Source organism: Epinephelus fuscoguttatus, linkage group LG21 (assembly GCF_011397635.1).
Source record: "Epinephelus fuscoguttatus linkage group LG21, E.fuscoguttatus.final_Chr_v1".
Classification (NCBI taxonomy): domain Eukaryota; kingdom Metazoa; phylum Chordata; class Actinopteri; order Perciformes; family Serranidae; genus Epinephelus; species Epinephelus fuscoguttatus.
In genome coordinates, this window is record NC_064772.1 from 14777015 (window position 1) to 14794965 (window position 17951).

The window sequence follows — 17951 nt, forward strand, 5'->3', positions numbered from 1 at the left end:
CACTTAAATAAACATTAAGGGGTATTAGGAAGTATTTATATTTCATGTTCAAGTCTCCAGCAGCTCTTTTAAAAACCCTCTATTGCCAGTTATGATTATATTTCATTTATGTGACAGCACTCCTCCAGCGTTTGAGCACGCTATACTGAAAAATAAAGTGTAATTTCATTGAGAGAAAGCAGCGCCTGAAGGCAGCCTGAGACAGTGATGAGATTCCAGATTTTTAGATCATTTTCCCTCCTAAAGGAGCTCTCATGGTGCCTTCCCCCAGAAACATTTCACTGTATTTTATTATAGTGTTTCTTGGAGGTCATACTGTATGTAATGCCGCTTCTCAAGGACAGGTGCCTCTGATTTCCAGTGCAACACCAAGATGTACGTTAAGGCACTTGTACGTGAGATTCATTAACATAACCTTAGAGATGGATGCAGCACTGAGCTGTCACCTCCTGTGTGCTTTACTGCTCATAAAACCCACAGACAAAGCGTAACCACATCAGAGCAGAGTCGTAGTTTAACGCTTAGGTGATCTTCATTGTGAGCTGAGGAGGATCTAAACAGCATATACAATAACTGAAATGAGTTCTTTGATGGGGGTCAAACTTTGCTTTTTATTCTGGTCCCCTTGAAGTTTGCCTTCCTTTTATTGCAACAGAGAATGCTTCTCTTGATAAATGAAAACTTCAAAAGAGCAACAGGGGGAAATATGTGTTGGTGCAACCCTGAACCCAGCATCGCTAATGAAAGCTGGCTCTATTCTACACGGCATGGCCTTAGGCCACAGGCTTAGAACTAATGGCCTCCAGTTTAATATACCTCCTAGTCGCCTTGTCTCTGTTTGAGTGTGTGAATGTGTGTGTGTGTGTGTGTCCGTCCTTAGCTGTCCCCATCAGTCTGTTTTCCTCAATTGGATCAGCCTCTTTCCTTCTTTTCTCTGTTTCTTCTTTGTGCATATTCACCCCCTCCCCCTTCCCTTCTTCCCTCGTATTAACAGCCCATGTGCGATCTTTTATTCTGATCTTCCATCAAGACCTCTTTCAATCTGTGGGTAGCAATTGAGGCTGTGATTGCGTGTGATTGTATTATTTTGGATGAGACACGAGCTGAAATTAGACCCGAGTTGCTGTCATCCTCAGGTGCCGTCAATCTGAAGTCATGGGAGGAGAAGTATTCAGGTTTTTTACTTCAGTAGAAGAAGTAATACCACAGTGTGACAAATACTCTGTCCTGCATTGAAAATTTTACTCTGTTAAAAGTAGAACAGTTAATAAAACTTCTAAGAACCTTAGATTTTTTTTTATTAGCTAGTGATGTAGAAACTGTCATCCACACTGTTACACCCTACTTAGTGTACTGTAACTCTATATTCAACTCAATATTCCTGTCTCACCCAGTACAAACCCTCCAAACTTCAACTTGTTCAACTTGCAGCAGCAAGACTCCTCACAAATCCAATAGCAGAGTAGACATAAGATCTACTTTAGCATCCTCACACTGGTTACCCATACATGTTAGAAAGTGTTGTAAAATTTTAATGATGACTTTTACAGCACATGTGGAGGTAGCCCCTGATGATTTCACTGACTTACTAACCCTCCATACGTCTGATTGTAGCCTGAGATCCTCCAGCAGAAGTCTGTTTGTTCCAAGGTGAAGCCTTAAAACCAGAGGAGCTGAAGCCTTCACAGTCACGGCCCCAGATCTCACTCACTCACTTACTCTCTTTTTCAGAATTGCTTTCTCTTGAATCAATTACTTTTCTTTTTTACTTTTATATGTTTTTACTGTGTTTCAGTGATTCATACCTCACTTTTCATTATTATTATATCAGTTCTACTTTTATGAATTATTTAATTTCTCCTGTTTTTTTGGTCTTTGTAAAGCACTTTGTTTTGTAAAGTATTAGCATCAAATCAAAATACCAAAAGTAAAAGCGAATGTTATTTTTGCAAAATTACTAATTTCCGAACATTCATTCATTCATTTTCTGTACGCGCTTATCCTGTTATGGGTTGGCTGGAGGCTCTCCCATCTGACACTGGACAAGAGGCGGGGTACACCCTAGACAGGTCACCAGACTATCGCAGGGATGACAAATAGAGACAGACAACCATTCACGTTCACATTCACACCTACGGCCAATTTAGAGTCATTCCCCATTCTGATACTCGGTTTGAACTTCAGCAGGGTCTTGGTCACAATTAAATAGAGACCAGTGAAAACTATGGGAAAACATCTCATTTCTCTAGAGATCCTTTCCATAGTGTTATCAGAAACTTTTAGTGTTAAAAACAAGCACTTTTAGTGGACGTAAATTGATGGTGCTTGCTTGCGGATAGGGATTACATTGCAGCACTCTCTGTCAATAATGGACCAATTTTGAAAATTGTTGTCTCCATGAGTCACTTAGGCGCAAACACATGGGAAAACAGGGTCCAGGTTGAAAAATACATAAGAGCCTCAACTCACTAAAATCCCTAAATTTGCCATTAATGACAAAACAATTACGGCAAATATAGAGATGGCAGCAGCACATAATCAGAAATTAACACTAAATAAAAGCTCTGCTCGGCTGTGTACTCAAGTACACTGGTATCACTGGTCTCAAATCAGCTTCTTTTCTTTTTCCTCCATCGATCTCTCACTATCTCATCAGATGCGGGGAACACACACTCCCACCTGAGTCTAACAACTACAATACAAAGCTGCGCGTGGAGAGCTCTTCAGAGCGCCACTCCTCTCCTCATCTTTGGGTTGAGTCTGAGAGTTTCAATCACAACAGTTGATACAAAGTGTGCAGTTTCCACCTGCCTGCCTTTAAACCCTGCAGAGCTGCATGCACATTAGCTTTGGCTCTACGTACTCATAAGCTAAGTGGTCATTAATCATAGGTTGATATTTTTAGATTTAATTACAGAGCTTGTCCTCTACTCCTTGCAGTAATATTCCTGAAAATGCCTGGGTACAACTATGCTTTTTTTTTTTTTCCTTTTTGTAAATGTCATTTAAAACCTTTTTTTAATGACACAGTCACTTTTGGATGATACATCCAAACTACTGAGACAATCATTATCTTGTTAAGATTTTCCCAGTACAGGTCGGGTATGGCTCAATCCTCCAGAGGGCCAATTAGGACATTACGTAGCACTCAGAATCTCCAGATAGTTATTTCTGTCAGAGTATTGCTTATCAGACTCATTCTATAAATCTTTGTGTCCATTCTTCCATGTCTTATTTTATTGTCTGTCTCCCGTGTTAGCCCCTCTGTCTGCGTCTCTATTTAGGCGTCTGCATTCAGACGGCAGACTCTCTTTTTTCCAGATCTTATCTTTAAGCTCCACTGTGCCCATTGTAACCTGCAAATTTGTGTTTAAACTGTGTAATTATTTGCTATCACACTGGTTGACATGCTAAAAATAAGAGAAGAAAAGGAAATAAGCCCCTTTTTTTAACTTAGCAAGTCAATTAAGAGCAGATTTGTCTTCATAATGACAGCCTGGCAGGAACTAAAAAGACCTCTTGTGAGGGAATTGGAGGGAAGATGCAAACAGCTTGCAGAAGGATACATAGAACAAAATAAAAACGGAAATGTTGACGAGACAGTAAAGAAGCACAGGCGCATAATCCAGACAGATACACAGTTAACTGTGACAGATAACATCGGCCACAACAAAGGGAACATAAAAGCTGTTTGAATCATGCAGCAAACATACAGCGGTACTGATAAAGCAGCCAATAACATGGAGGATTTGTGTTTGCAGATTCTGATTGTTTCTGTGCCCTTCATCATCTCGTTGTGGCGCAGAATGTGTTTTGTTGCAATGTCATCCGTGCAGGAGAGTGATATCTGTCACGATGATGAGGACGCATGAGACCTCTTCATCTGTCTAGACACCTTTATTTTCTTGCCAGCTCTCTTCTATACTCTCATTCTCTGTCCTTGTTGTTACAACATTTAAGTCAGTAAGAGCTAAAACAATCACCAAACAAACACTACACACTACCTTGTTTTTTCAGTCCCAACTACTTTCATAATCAATTATTGGTTGAAGTCAATTATTAAGTAAATAAGACACAGATTTCCTGGTTACAGCTTCTAAAATGTGATGATTAGCTGCTTCTCTGTGTTTAATGTCATTGTAAAGTGAGTGTCTTTGACTTATAGACACATAAAGAGCAATTTGAAAATGTTTACCTCATATACTTTGGACAGTCTTCAGTATTTTGTAACTTTTTATTCTGCAAACAATTTAGCAATTAGTTGAAGAAATAATCATAAGATTAATCAATAATGAAAATAATTTTTTGCAGCACCAACAGCAGTAATTACAAAGTGTTTTAGAAAACCCTATTCACACCGGACTAGTATTACCAAGAAAGCTGGTGATTTAGAAAATACCCCCTACGTCTGCACTGATAAGCAAAGTCTGTATTTTACTTGAATATACTGACAACCCCCTGGATATGATGCACACAGTCATTTGTAACTTCACTCTACACAATGCAGAAACACTACACACTACTTGTTTTTTCTTTAAAATGTGAGATAAACAAACAGAACCAGTGCTGCCATACATTTTCACACGTCATATATCTCATCATCTTTTGAGATTTCACCCTTCTGATGGATTTGAGCTTGGTCTTTCTGCGATTGGGTTTCAATGCTCGGTAGCAACATGATCCTTCTGTACCCAGACTGCTGTCAATACTTTCATTTATAATAACCAAGGCAGCCTCTGTAATTCTTGACCAGGAAAGAGGCGTGGAGAAAACAAAAAAAACCTGAATACGACCTCACCGAGATGCCAATTCATAGGGGATTTATATTATCACATTATCTCTATGTTTGTTGAAATATCTGAGGTATTTTGTCAGTATTACTGACAAAATACCTCATGGCAGATTTGTACAGGAGTAAGATCACAGACAGACTCTGCAAATATTACAAATTACTCGAGGTCCCCAGGTGATACTAGTCCTGTGCAAATAGGGCTTAAGCTGCTTGTAATAAAACTTACACGTACTGACCTTAATTGTCAGACACAAGTAGAACAGTAATTGAAAAAAAGGTGGTTAGACTCTTCCTAAATAAGCACCACAATGGCAGGAACGTTCCATGAATTATATTAAGATCATATTCTCTGTAGGTAAAAAAATATTCTGTCAAATAATCTCCCATCCAATCAAGCTGTCAGTCAGAACCTAAACTGTGGCAGGACGCTCTGTCCAGTCACATAAAGAGCTCTGCATGGCCTCACAGAAGCAATCGACTGTACACTTATTTATTAGTTAGTTGAAAAATTATGGGACGGCTGTGGCTCAGAGGTAGAGCGGGTGTTCCCTAATCAGAAAATCAGGAGTTTGATTCCCGGTGATCCAGTCGGCATGTCGAAGCATCCTTGAGCAAGAACTCCAAATTGCTCCTGATGGGTGTTCCATCAGTGGTGAGTGTATTAAAAACTGAATAGCAGGTGGCATCTTGTACTGTAGCCTCGGCTACCAGTGTGTGAATAGGTGAATGTGACTCATAGTGTAAAAAGCATTTTAAGTGGCCAGATGACTAGATAGGCGCTATACAAGTGCAGGTCCATTATTTATCTGTACTTCAATTCAGAATCTCTCTTTCCTCAGGGACTGAGTTTCATTCACAGTCAATGCTGTAACAATTTATTGAGGGACTTAACGCCTGCAACTACTGTGCATATTCTGAAGATGTTAGGACACAGTACACAGGACACAGTAAGCAACAATTAAAGTTAAGAAAACAAACATACTTAAATACTACACTGTGTCCTAACTGGATATGAGTGTCAGACTATGATGTCGCATCGCGTCACATCATGTAAACAAACCACCAACCTAGCAGCTGTGGTCTCATGGGAACCAAAACACTGATATCTATGACCCACGATATTGTTGTGAGTATGAATAATGAGGAATTACATTCTCACCCATCTTTTTAGTGTTTACTCTATGATATCATATCACCATCTCCACTTTGTAAAATAAGCTAGCTTGCTAGCATCCCACACAGTTCTTACCAGGAACGTTCATCTTCTTGGTGATCTCCCTCCAGCCAGACATCAACTTACGTAGGTATTTGCGGTAAAATAATGAGGCATCCTGTAGGTACTTTCTCATTTAAACCTTGTGAATCAGCCGTTCCTCCTCCATTGTGGTGCCTCCAACGTGAGCGACAGACTAAAAATAGAAACTCGGAGTCCGACAAAAGTTTAGCTCAAAAAGGTGCGCTACATCGCGTCACGTCGCTCACAGCGAGTTACAACACTCCAGTCGAAAACAATGCAATCATACTGATTTAGTCGCTGACACTCACTTGAGTCACATCCAACTAGAACACGGTGCTAGAGATTGCCATGTTTTGGAATTACATAAAATTGAATTTCTTTATTGTTACTGCATACTTGTATGCATCAGAGAGGGGAAAAAAGGACACTTCAAAGATGACAGAGTGTAGCCAAAGATACTGTATTATAACAAGATGGCCGACCTATAATATACTCCCATTGTATGAAATGGTATGCATTTCCGGTCTAAGTAGGCGTTGTCCCCCATAGCCCAATCAAAGACGATGGAGAACCGCCAATCAAAGACAAGTATCCTCAACCTCATTTGGTTATCATAGATTAGCTGGGCTAACCGTTAGCAGTGTCTGTAATAACTCAGTAACTCAATAAACGGTCCATGAAAAAAAGATTTTTTCCAGCGGATGTCTTAGTTACAACATGATTGAGCTAGCAAAGCAGTTTTGTGTTGCTATGTGTGGTATTTATTCAGTTTTGGGAAATCACGATGTCTAGAAAGCATCAGTGGCTGCAGCTGACAGGGACAGCTAACAGCAGCAGCAAAGCTAACATCAGGACGTCATCTGTTAAAAGCCTCCCGCTGTCGGATACGACATGAAACTACTCCAGTTAGCTCAATCATGTTGTAACTAAGACATCCGCTGGAATTTTTTTTTTTTTTTAATCCAGTATTTTTGGTGAAACTGCACTGATTTCAGCACCAGAGAGGAGCTATCTGTTGCCCCGGATCTCGTGAGAGTGTGTTGTTGAGACAGAGACAGGTCTTGAACAAAGTAAATTTTCTCCTGATATGTCCATCTGAAATTTGCCATTTTGTTGTCGGAATGTTCTGAAGATATTCGGCTTGTGATAAATGGGTCCAATATTTGCTTCTGTGACTATGGGGCTAAAGAATCGGCCATAATCTGTAATCACGTTCATTTCTCCCACTGAAGTCAATGGACTCAGGACCTGCTGTTAGTCTCCTAAAGGGGCGTGGTGGGCATGAACCCCACATGACACTGATACTGGAAACTGACTCGCAGTGGACCGTCTTGGTTTATCCACTGTCTTTGGTGTAGCTTACCGCTAGCCTGCAGCTGCATTTTCCAGACACCAAGGCCACAGAACTGGGTGATCCTTCTGCTTTACTAAAGTCCATGTAAACAACCAACGTGTCTTTGACAGAAAAAACTACAGATTGCAGGCTGTGCTAGTTAAGTGAAAGTGAAGCAAAGATCTTGTCAATTTTTACAGGTGAGAAAACTCAAGCTGTCATTGTGAAGAGCCTTTTTGCCATCCAGTGGCTTTTGATTTGTTCCCGATTGAATAATGAAATTGTTATTTATTATATATTAAATAGGACAAAAAAAATGAATTGGACCATATGGCTTTAGTGTGGTACATTCCAAAATATGAAAGTTATGTCACACTTGATACCATGAAGCCTATCTTTTTAAGGAAGAATTTGAAAATGTAAATGACAATTTACATAAAACCAACAAACTGCTGATCTATAGCTGTCAGCACTGAAAAAAATTCAAATTGAAAACTGAATTGAATTGTGACCTTTAAATGAAATGTCTAATTGAATCAGGGATTTGTAGAACTGTAACACCCACATTTAATAATGTTTAATAAGGGTATAGTGGAAAAAAAAAAACTCATCAGAAATGTGTGCATGTGGTTTGATCCCATTAGGTTGACAGTAGCCCATATTTTGATTGAAATGTTGTTAAATCCTGATTGGTGCATGGAGGTACATAATATCACCTTGGACCAACTAAGTTCTGCCCATTTCTAACCATTTAGAAGAGTTAAGAGAAAAACTAAGATACAAAAGTCTCTTGCTTTTGGAGAAAAAAAAAAAGAAAAAAGCTGCATTCATGTAGGACTTTTTTTTAATTAAAAGCTAATTAAGAAAATTGGTTTTAAGGGCCTTCAATGCTTTCTTTTTTCATACAAGAATGACACTACTACACAAATGATCTTTCTAGCAGGAATTAGTACTTCAACATAAATCCTCCTTTCATTTCAGACAGTTGCTGATTGATTCCTCTATCTGAAACTGCACTGCAGTACAGAGACACAAAATGAGGGAATAATCAGTCCCAGTTTCACCAGAATCACACAGCACATGGGGGAAAAAATTCTCTAATGAGAAAGTGCATTCAATGATGCATGCTGGTAAGAAAAGGGCAGCACAGAAAACTCACCTTGTTCAGTATCGATTGTGCCGGGTAGATCATTTAAACAATTCAATTACAGCAAAAAGCCTTTGTAACACTAAATTGATCTCCTTTGCTTCTGTTTTTCATTTAGTGTACATCATTAGTAAATGTGTTATGAAGAGTTTGATCATGAGTTTGTGTATTTGCTCAGCTGTCTAGGCTAGAAATCATTTCTTTACAGGACCCTTGGTGCCTGACACAGACTCACTATTTGTATGCCCGGCCATCCACCTGCTCATCCTAGTAGGACGTGATTGGATGTTGGCCCGCTGCCAGTCTGTGACGCATCGTGACTGCCTTCTAGGCATTAAACCCTAAAGAGCTTTGCTGGAAAGCACTGAGAATATTCTATTTCAATGTGCCACTTTGTAATTCACTTTGGAGCAGCCCTACTGAATCGAATAGAATTTAGAATGACTCGAGTTCCCAAAATTAAAGGAAACAATCTTCCACAGAAATGTTTGACGTTCTGTCTTAAAGTGCTAAAAAAAAAAAAGTGTCACAGATATTAGTGGTGGTTGTTAGACTGGAGGGACCATTCCAAGTATTTCACAAAAAAACTCTTGTAGGGTACCAGCAGTCACCAAATAGCCAACAGAGAGCTACCCATTCATCTCCTGCAGCCTTTCCATGTGACACTTTCCTCCCTTCCATCTCTTCCATTTGCTCCCTTATTAGAGGGTGTGAAGTGGTGTTTGAATTCGGTTCCTGGGCCTCTTTCTGGGCTGCCTGCAGTAGCTCGACGTCGAGAAGGAAAAGAAATATGGGCCCACAGAGCGATATTTCACTGGCACCAGCTTGACATTGATGGATAGAGGATCATTAGACATTTGCCAGTTTGCTTGGGCGTAGAGTTATTTTCAGCAATAATGTATGGGAGAGGGAACAGGGGCTGGAGGAGGGCTTCTGGTAAGATCTCAGAGGGACATAGATTCCAGTTTGGTGGAGTTTTGTACAAGTCTTGAAGCAAAATGTAGGTGGTGGAAACCACAAAGGGGCATAATATATTACATTGCAGGTTTAGTTTTGTAAACTCTAATTGGATTCACAGTGTAGTGGTTTTCTAACCTTTTTTGTCACATGTTCCCTCATAGCCCCTCCAGATGAACTCAAATACTCCTTCACTGACACCGCCATCATGTTTCAAATGTGTTTAGTTGAGCTGATTTAAACACGATGTCATTTAACACTGACAATAACATAAAGGTGGATTTTGTTAGCCGACAGTAGAAGTACTGTCGAAGAGAACTGTCAGTTTTTGGGTGGGTTAGGTTTGCATTTGTCCACTACCATTTGGAGAGGTTGAAGCTGGGTGTTCCAACCATTTGTACTACAGTTTAAACTGCTTAGCAAATACTTTCAGCTAACATTTTCAAGTGCATATACTTCAGGCAAACGATTTTAAACATGCATCCCCTACTTTCAAATAAACATTTCAACCATTTATCCGTTACTTTTACCTAATATTGTCAACCATTAGCTGCTATTTTAAGCTAACACTGTCAACCATGTATCTATTACCTTTAGCTATCACTTTTAACCATTTATCTGCTACTTTTAGCTAACACTGTTAACCATTTGTCCGTTACTTTTAGCTTACACTTCCTACCATTTATCTATTACTTCCAGCTATCACTTTTAACGATTTATCTGCTACTTTAAGCTAACACTTTTAACCATTTAACCGTCACTTTAAGCTAACATTGTCAACCATTTAGCTGCTATTTTAAGCTAACACTGTCAACCATATATCTATTACCTTTAGCTATCACTTTCAGCTATTTATCTGCTACTTTTAGCTAACACTTTTAACCATTTAACCGTCACTTTAAGCTAACATTGTCAACCATTTATCTGCTATTTTTAGCTAAACATTGTCAACCATTTATCTGCTACTTTAAGCTAACACTTTCAAACATTTATCTGTTACTTTTAGCGAAAATTTTTAACCATTTAACCGTCACTTTAAGCTAACATTGTCAACCATTTATCCGCTATTTTTATCAATCAATCAATCAATCAATTTTATTTATAAAGCCTGTCCGCCCGGCGCCTGTCCAGGCACCGCTGTGATATGAGTTAATCTGTGAGACAGTGGAGCACAAAGGCTCCGGAGAAGAAGCCGAGTTAGTGACATCCAGAATGGCCGGGTTAGCTAGATGCAGTAATAGGATACGAGAGAGAGAGAGAGAGAGAGAGAGAGAAGGAGAGAAGGGGCCCGGTGTATTATAGAGGGATCCTCCGGCAGACTAGGCCTAAGTCAGCCTAACTAAGGGCTGGTACAGGACAAGCCTGAGCCAGCCCTAACTATAAGCTTTATCAAAGAGGAAAGTCTTAAGTCTAGTCTTAAATGTGGAGACGGTGTCTGCCTCCCGGACCGTAACAGGAAGATGATTCCACAGGAGAGGAGCCTGATAGCTAAAGGCTCTGGCTCCTGATCTACTTTTGGAGACTTTAGGGACCACGAGTAACCCTGCGTTCTCGGAGCGCAGTGTTCTGGTGGGATAATATGGCACTATGAGCTCTCTAAGATATGACGGAGCTTAACCATTTACAGCTTTATAAGTTAACAGTAGGATTTTAAATTCAATTCTGGATTTTACAGGGAGCCAGTGCAGAGAAGCTAAAACAGGAGAGATATGATCGCGTTTCTTAGTTCCTGTTAGTACACATGCTGCTGCATTCTGAATTAGCTGGAGAGTTTTTAAGGACTTACTAGAGCTACCTGATAATAGAGAGTTACAATAATCCAGCCTTGAGGTAACAAAAGCGTGGACCAATTTTTCTGCATCTTTTTGGGTCAGGATAGGCCTAATTTTCGCAATATTACGCAGATGAAAAAATGCAGTCCGTGAGGTTTGCTTTAAATGAGAATTAAAAGACAAATCTTGATCAAATATTACTCTGAGGTTTCTTACGGTAGTGGCAGGGGCCAGAGCAATGCCATCTAGAGAAACTATGTCATCAGATAAAGAGTCTCTGAGTTGTTTGGGGCCAAGAACAATAACTTCAGTTTTGTCTGAATTTAACATCAGGAAATTGGTGCTCATCCAAGTTTTTATGTCTTTAAGACAATTATGGAGTTTAGTTAATTGATTGCTTTCTTCTGGCTTCATTGATAAATACAACTGAGTATCATCCGCATAACAATGGAAATTTATAGAGTGATTTCTAATGATGTTACCTAAAGGAAGCATATATAGAGTAAACAGGATTGGTCCGAGCACAGAACCTTGCGGAATTTAAACCAGCTTAGTGCTGAACCTTTTAAGCCAATTAAGTGATCCAGTCTCTGCAGCAGAATTTGATGGTCAATTGTGTCAAACGCCGCACTAAGATCTAATAAAACAAGTACAGAGACGAGTCCTTTGTCTGAAGCAATCAGAAGGTCATTTGTAATTTTAACTAGAGCTGTCTCAGTGCTATGATGCACTCTAAATCCTGACTGAAATTCCTCAAATAAATTATTATCCTGGAGAAAATCACACAGCTGGTCTACTACTTTCTCAAGGATCTTTGACATAAAGGGAAGATTAGATATTGGTCTATAATTGGCTAACACCTCTGGATCCAGGGTGGGCTTTTTTTAGTAGAGGTTTAATTACAGCTATCTTAAAAGACTGTGGTACATAGCCTGTTAATAAGGATATATTGATCATATCTAATATATGAGTGTTAACTAAAGGAAAGACCTCCTTAAGTAGCCTAGTTGGGATGGGGTCTAAGAGACACGTTGATGATTTGGATGAAGAAATCACTGAGGTCAATTCTTGAAGAGAAATTGGGGAGAAGCAATCTAAATATATATTAGATTTTACAGCTGTGTTTGAGGTTAGATAGGTACTATCTGAGGGCAGGAGGTCATGAATTTTGCCTCTAATAGTTAGAATTTTGTCATTAAAAAAGCTCATAAAATCATTACTGCTAAGGGCTAAGGGAATACAAGGCTCAATAGAGCTTTGACTCTCAGTCAGCCTGGCTACAGTGCTGAAAAGAAACCTGGGGTTGTTCTTATTGTCTTCTATTAGAGCTGAGTAATAGTTTGCTCTGGCATTGTGGAGGCCCCTCTTATAAGTTTTGAGACTGTCTGTCCAGATTAAACGAGATTCTTCCAGTTTGGTTAATCGCCAATTCCTTTCAAATTTTCGCGATATTTGTTTTAACTTACGGGTTTGAGAGTTATACCAAGAAGCGAACTTTCTTTGCTTTTTTAACTTCTTTTTAAGAGGAGCTACAGAGTCAAGCATTGTTCGTAGCGAGCCTACAGTGCTATCAACAAAATGATCAATTCGGGAGAGGTTAAAGTCGGCACGGGAAACCTCTGTTACTGAAGGTATTGGTATTGAATTTAACGACGAAGTAATCTTTTCCTTAAGTTTTGCGACAGCACTATCTGATAAACATCTAGTATAGTAACTGTTGCTGAGTGGCGTGTAATCGAGTAAAAAGAAATCAAAAGTAATCAGATAATGATCCGATAGCGAGGGATTCTGTGGGAAGACTTTTAGGTTATCAATTTCAATTCCATACGTCAGAACTAGATCGAGGGTATGGTTAAAACAATGAGTAGGTTCATGTACACCCTGACTGAAGCCAATGGAGTCTAATAATGAGATAAACGCGGTAGCCAGGGAGTCATTATCAACGTCGACATGAATGTTAAAATCGCCTACAATAATAACTTTATCTGATTTAAGAACTAAACTGGATAAAAACTCTGAGAATTCAGATAAAAATTCAGAATACGGGCCAGGAGCACGGTACACTATAACAAATAAAAGTGGCTGCGAGGTTTTCCAGGTCGGATGTAAAAGACTAAGAACGAGGCTTTCAAATGAATTATAATCTAGTTTTTAGCTTACACTTTTAACTATATATCCACTACTAACACTTTGGATAACACTTTCAAACATGGCTACTACTTTTAGCTAACACTGTAAACTATTTATCCATTACTTTGAGCTAACACTGAGCGCAGTTACATGCACACTAATAAACCGATCATTATCTGGTTTCTGGAGTTACCTGATTATTCAAGTGGTCATGTAAACAGCATAATCCGATAGGCTTTATCAGATAAAAGCCATTATCTGATTACGAGAAATCAGATAAACACACCTAGCTTTTTCCCCAATAGTCAGATTATTCAGTGCATGTATACCCTTTAATCTGGTTTCTTTCGGGTTTTGCTATTTTATACTCCCACTCCACTACATTTTAGAGGGAAATATTGTACTTTCTACTCCACTACGTTAATCTGACAGCTTTTGTTTCCTTTCAGATAAAGATGTTACATAAAACAATATATTTTTATATTCTCAGTGTTTAAATTGTCACTTTTATTTTATCTTACTTATATGTTATGCACTTTGTGTGACAAGTTTATATACAATACACTTGTATATTGCTCTTTGCAGTACTTTTACTCCGAATCTACCCAAAGTATGTAAAATTGGCTCCACATTGATAAACTACACATTAGAATGCTCTCACATGTATTTGTTAATGATAAAAACAAACAGTACTGTAAGAATATAAGCTGTCAGCATGATGAGTGCTTTATTTTGCAAATATATGACTTTTGGTTTTTCAAGGATATGAGTACCTACTGTAACAGGAAGTTTGAGTTTTATGTCATGTACTTGGGGAGAAATCCAACTGAAGGACTGAATCATGTAAACTAGGTTTTTCTGATTATCAGATTATTGAAGTTCACGTAAACGTGTCAAATCAGATTATTACCATTACCTGATTATTCCCAGTTATCTGATTAGTGTGCGCATGTAAACGTGCTCACTGTCAACCATTGTCTGCTATTTTAAGCTAACACTGTCAACCATATATCTACTACTTTGGACATGCTATATGTGGCCTAATATGGCCTGCTACATAATATAGCTCACTTGCATTTTTTCCATTCACCTCACAATGACAGAACTATCATACGCAGGTGAAATGTGTTTTCATGAACACATGGAAAACAAGCAAACAAGTGGTTACCTAACAGCAGACATTTCCTGCTTGGTAGCATACATAGCCACAGCAAAGAAGCATAAAGTGGTCAGCGAGGGCCACAGCTTTCAACAAAATAGAATACTTTTTTACTTACAGATAAAACAGTTTGTATAGTTTGGTTTTGTGTATGTGGTTATTTTTAATAACTAATTTGATGCAAGAAGCAGCTGGCCCCCAGGTCTTTTCACATTATCTATTCTGGCCCCCCTGATCTACTACTTTCAGCCAACACTTTCCACCATCTTTCTGCTTCCTTTATACCGTTATAATAACTGTTTATGAATATATTTCTATTTTAGCCCTTATCCACTGCTTTTAATACAGGCCTGTACCACATTGAATCTGAGGAATGTGACAAGATGCTCGATCAGAGTTGGAATTTGGAGGCCAGATTGACGCCTAAAGCTCTTTGGCACCTACCTCGGGCCATTCCTGAGCAGTTTTTGTGGTGTGGCATGGAGTCTTGCTGGGGATGCCACTGCCATCGGGTAATGCCGTTGCCACGAGGGCATGGACTTGGTCTGCAACAGTGTTTGGATGGATGGTGCATGTTAAGTGGCCTCCACATGAATGCCAGGATCCAGTGTTTTCCAGCAGAACAATGCATTGTAAAGAGATGATCAATGTTATTCACTTCATCTGTCAGTGGTTTTAATGTTGTGGCTGATGTATATGTTATATATCATAGAGTTAGTTGAGCTACTCTGTAATCCTTCCACACACCCCTGGCAACAGCAGCAGTATCACTGCTTGGGAATCACTGTCACACTGTATTCAGCTTCTCTAACAGCCACATATCCCTGCAAGTAAAATATAAAAAAAAATATGAGAAAAAATCCAAGGTATCAGTCTATATTGACTCCGACATCTCTTCTCTCTTTGTCTTCAGTGATGGTTCTGCTAATTGTGACAATGCGTCGGAGGAGGAAGGAGCCTTTGATTCTTGAGGAGGAGAGGGACATCAGAGAGAACATCGTCCGCTACGACGACGAGGGCGGAGGAGAGGAGGACACAGAGGCCTTCGACATGGTCACCCTTCGCAACCTAAACGTCATCAGAGACCCCAACGTTAGACGAGACGTCACACCAGATACTCCCACCTTCTTTCATTACCCCACTACTACTCGCCCATCCTATAAATCCCTGCCGGACAACGTGGTGTTTCGAGAGTTTATTTGGGAGCGACTTAAGGATGCTGATGTGGATCCGTCAGCTCCCCCGTATGACTCTCTGCAGACGTACGCTTTTGAAGGCAGCGGCTCTGTAGCAGAGTCACTAAGCTCTTTGGAGTCACTAAGTACAGACTCAGATCAGAACTATGACTATCTCAGCAACTGGGGACCACGCTTCAAAAAGCTGGCTGACCTGTACGGCAACAGCGACGCCTCCGGTGTCTTCTCTTAGCCCCCGGATGTCTCTCTTAACATTTCTTGGACTTAAAAAGAAAAAAAATACAAGTAATTTATTGTCAGAGAAAATGATTTTGTCTGCCTTAGTGCATCGGAGGAGAAGATTCAAAGACAAACACAAGAGAGATTGAAAGAAAAACACTTTGACTTCAAAGGTTTTTGGTTTGTTTACCTCCTTGTGTGGATTTTTCAGAAGCGTGCCATGGTAAGTTTTGACACAGACTTCAAAAGTGGCTTGACTGAGGATGAGACCTTGTGTGCAAAAGACATTAAAGGTTTCAAATTTTGGGCTCCAGTCCAACCATTGACTGCAGAATGCATACATGTTGGAGCATTTTTACGGGGAGGCACCTGTCCTTTCATTCCAGCGATGGGCATGGGCCCAGCACTCTTGCTTTGATGCATTCCTTTGCTATCTTTGTGCTAAAAAAACCCATAAACGTTTCTCATGAAATGCAGTATCCCTGGCGGCTAATCAGCAGTCACCCGACTGTTCATATGAAATTTGACAACAATTTCTATCGAATTCTTTTTTTGTTTTTTTGGTTGGGGATCAGGGTAATGAAGCTGTTTTTCATAAACATTTTCCACATTATTCATAGACTCATACCTCTCAACACCATGAAAAGTGCAGCTGCACTCGTACAGTATAAACAAGTAGTTGATGTGCTAAGGAAGTGATGTGAAGACATAAGTTGTGCAAATAATAAAAAGAATGACACTTCAGTTTGATGTCTCCACTGGGTGAAGCAGGAGCGTATAATTTATCTTATTCTCCTAACAATACATTTTGCAGATGTTGCAATGTAGTGTTTGTCTGAGTCTGTTTTTCTTCAGCCTTTCTATTGCCAAGTCCAATGTATGATTTCTGAGCTATAAAATGTCAGGATTTGGTTGTTCTGCTTTTGTACTAGGCGGGGGGGCTTGGAACGTCTGGTAGACAGGAAAGCTTTGTTGAGGGATCAGTCTTTGTTGTGCTTGATAGCGAAATTCACGCCACCTAGACTCTAGAAAAAAAGAATTTATTTCTGAAGTGACAGTCCTTAATCGGGTGAAGTTTGTAAGTAAATGAATTTTGCTTCTGTAGTTTGCAGAGTGCAGCATATATTGTCATTCAGAGATGAAATCAATAATGTCCATGGTTTGTTTGTTAATTAATGGTGAAAGGACACACTGTATGATAATTTGTTTTTCCAGCTTAAACAAATTATGTTACAATTGGGTGTTAACATGTACAACTGATATGTATTATTATTTATTTTGAAGAGGCAGAATTGTGCAAATGATGTTTTTATCCTTTTTGCTGAAAATAAAATTGACATTCAGTTCCTTAAAAAGACTGAAGGGATTTCTTTCAGTCCATCCGAACACAGAGTAAATAAAAAAGGTTATTTCTGTTAATAAAATAACACCAGAGTCTAACAAGAATAATCAATGATTTAAAAAAAACACTGGTGCCTCACTTTGTGCATTTAGGGAATACAAGGATCCAGAGAGGGGGGAGGGAAGGGGAGGGTTTTTTTTTTCTTTCATATCTCTGTTTGATGAGGCTTTTGTAGTTGAAAGGCGAGATCTAGATGCTCCAAAGAGGCATGTGTGATGACTGCGAGGCTCACCGTCGGCCATCTGAGGAGCCTTTTACAAGTCAGCCAAGTCTGTATCATGCAATCAAAAGAAGCTCCCATAAAGGTGTGTTCAAATACTGCATCTTGTGCAACACCTGAAGACAGCATATGTACATAGTGTGCATGTATGGTAAGCATAACACTGTCTTCATTATTTTTTTGACTAGAACCAGAAAATACAAAGGTCATGACTCTAAACTTTCCCACTACAGGATCTTTTCCTTTTTTTAAATAACTTTTCGCAATGTTAAGAAAAAATATCCTTAAAATGTCTTAGTATAGTAAAGCATAAAATACAAAAATAAATTCATAATAGAGTATAACATAAAAAAAAGTTAGTATAAAATTTGACAAAAATTTCATTTC

General features: G+C 39.2%; 1 protein-coding gene across 4 annotated transcripts in view; it reads left to right on the forward strand.

Moving 5' to 3' along the window:
• LOC125882280 (cadherin-7-like) overlaps positions 1 to 17224 on the forward strand; it is a 269395-nt gene extending 252171 nt beyond the window's left edge. For all 4 annotated transcript variants that reach the window (XM_049566066.1, XM_049566064.1, XM_049566067.1 and 1 more), the window contains one exon: positions 15441 to 17224. In XM_049566066.1, coding sequence (XP_049422023.1) covers positions 15441 to 15955 — 515 coding nt within the window. In that variant the 3' untranslated portion in view covers positions 15956 to 17224. The remainder of the gene's footprint in view (positions 1 to 15440) is intronic.
• Positions 17225 to 17951: the final 727 nt, after the last annotated feature.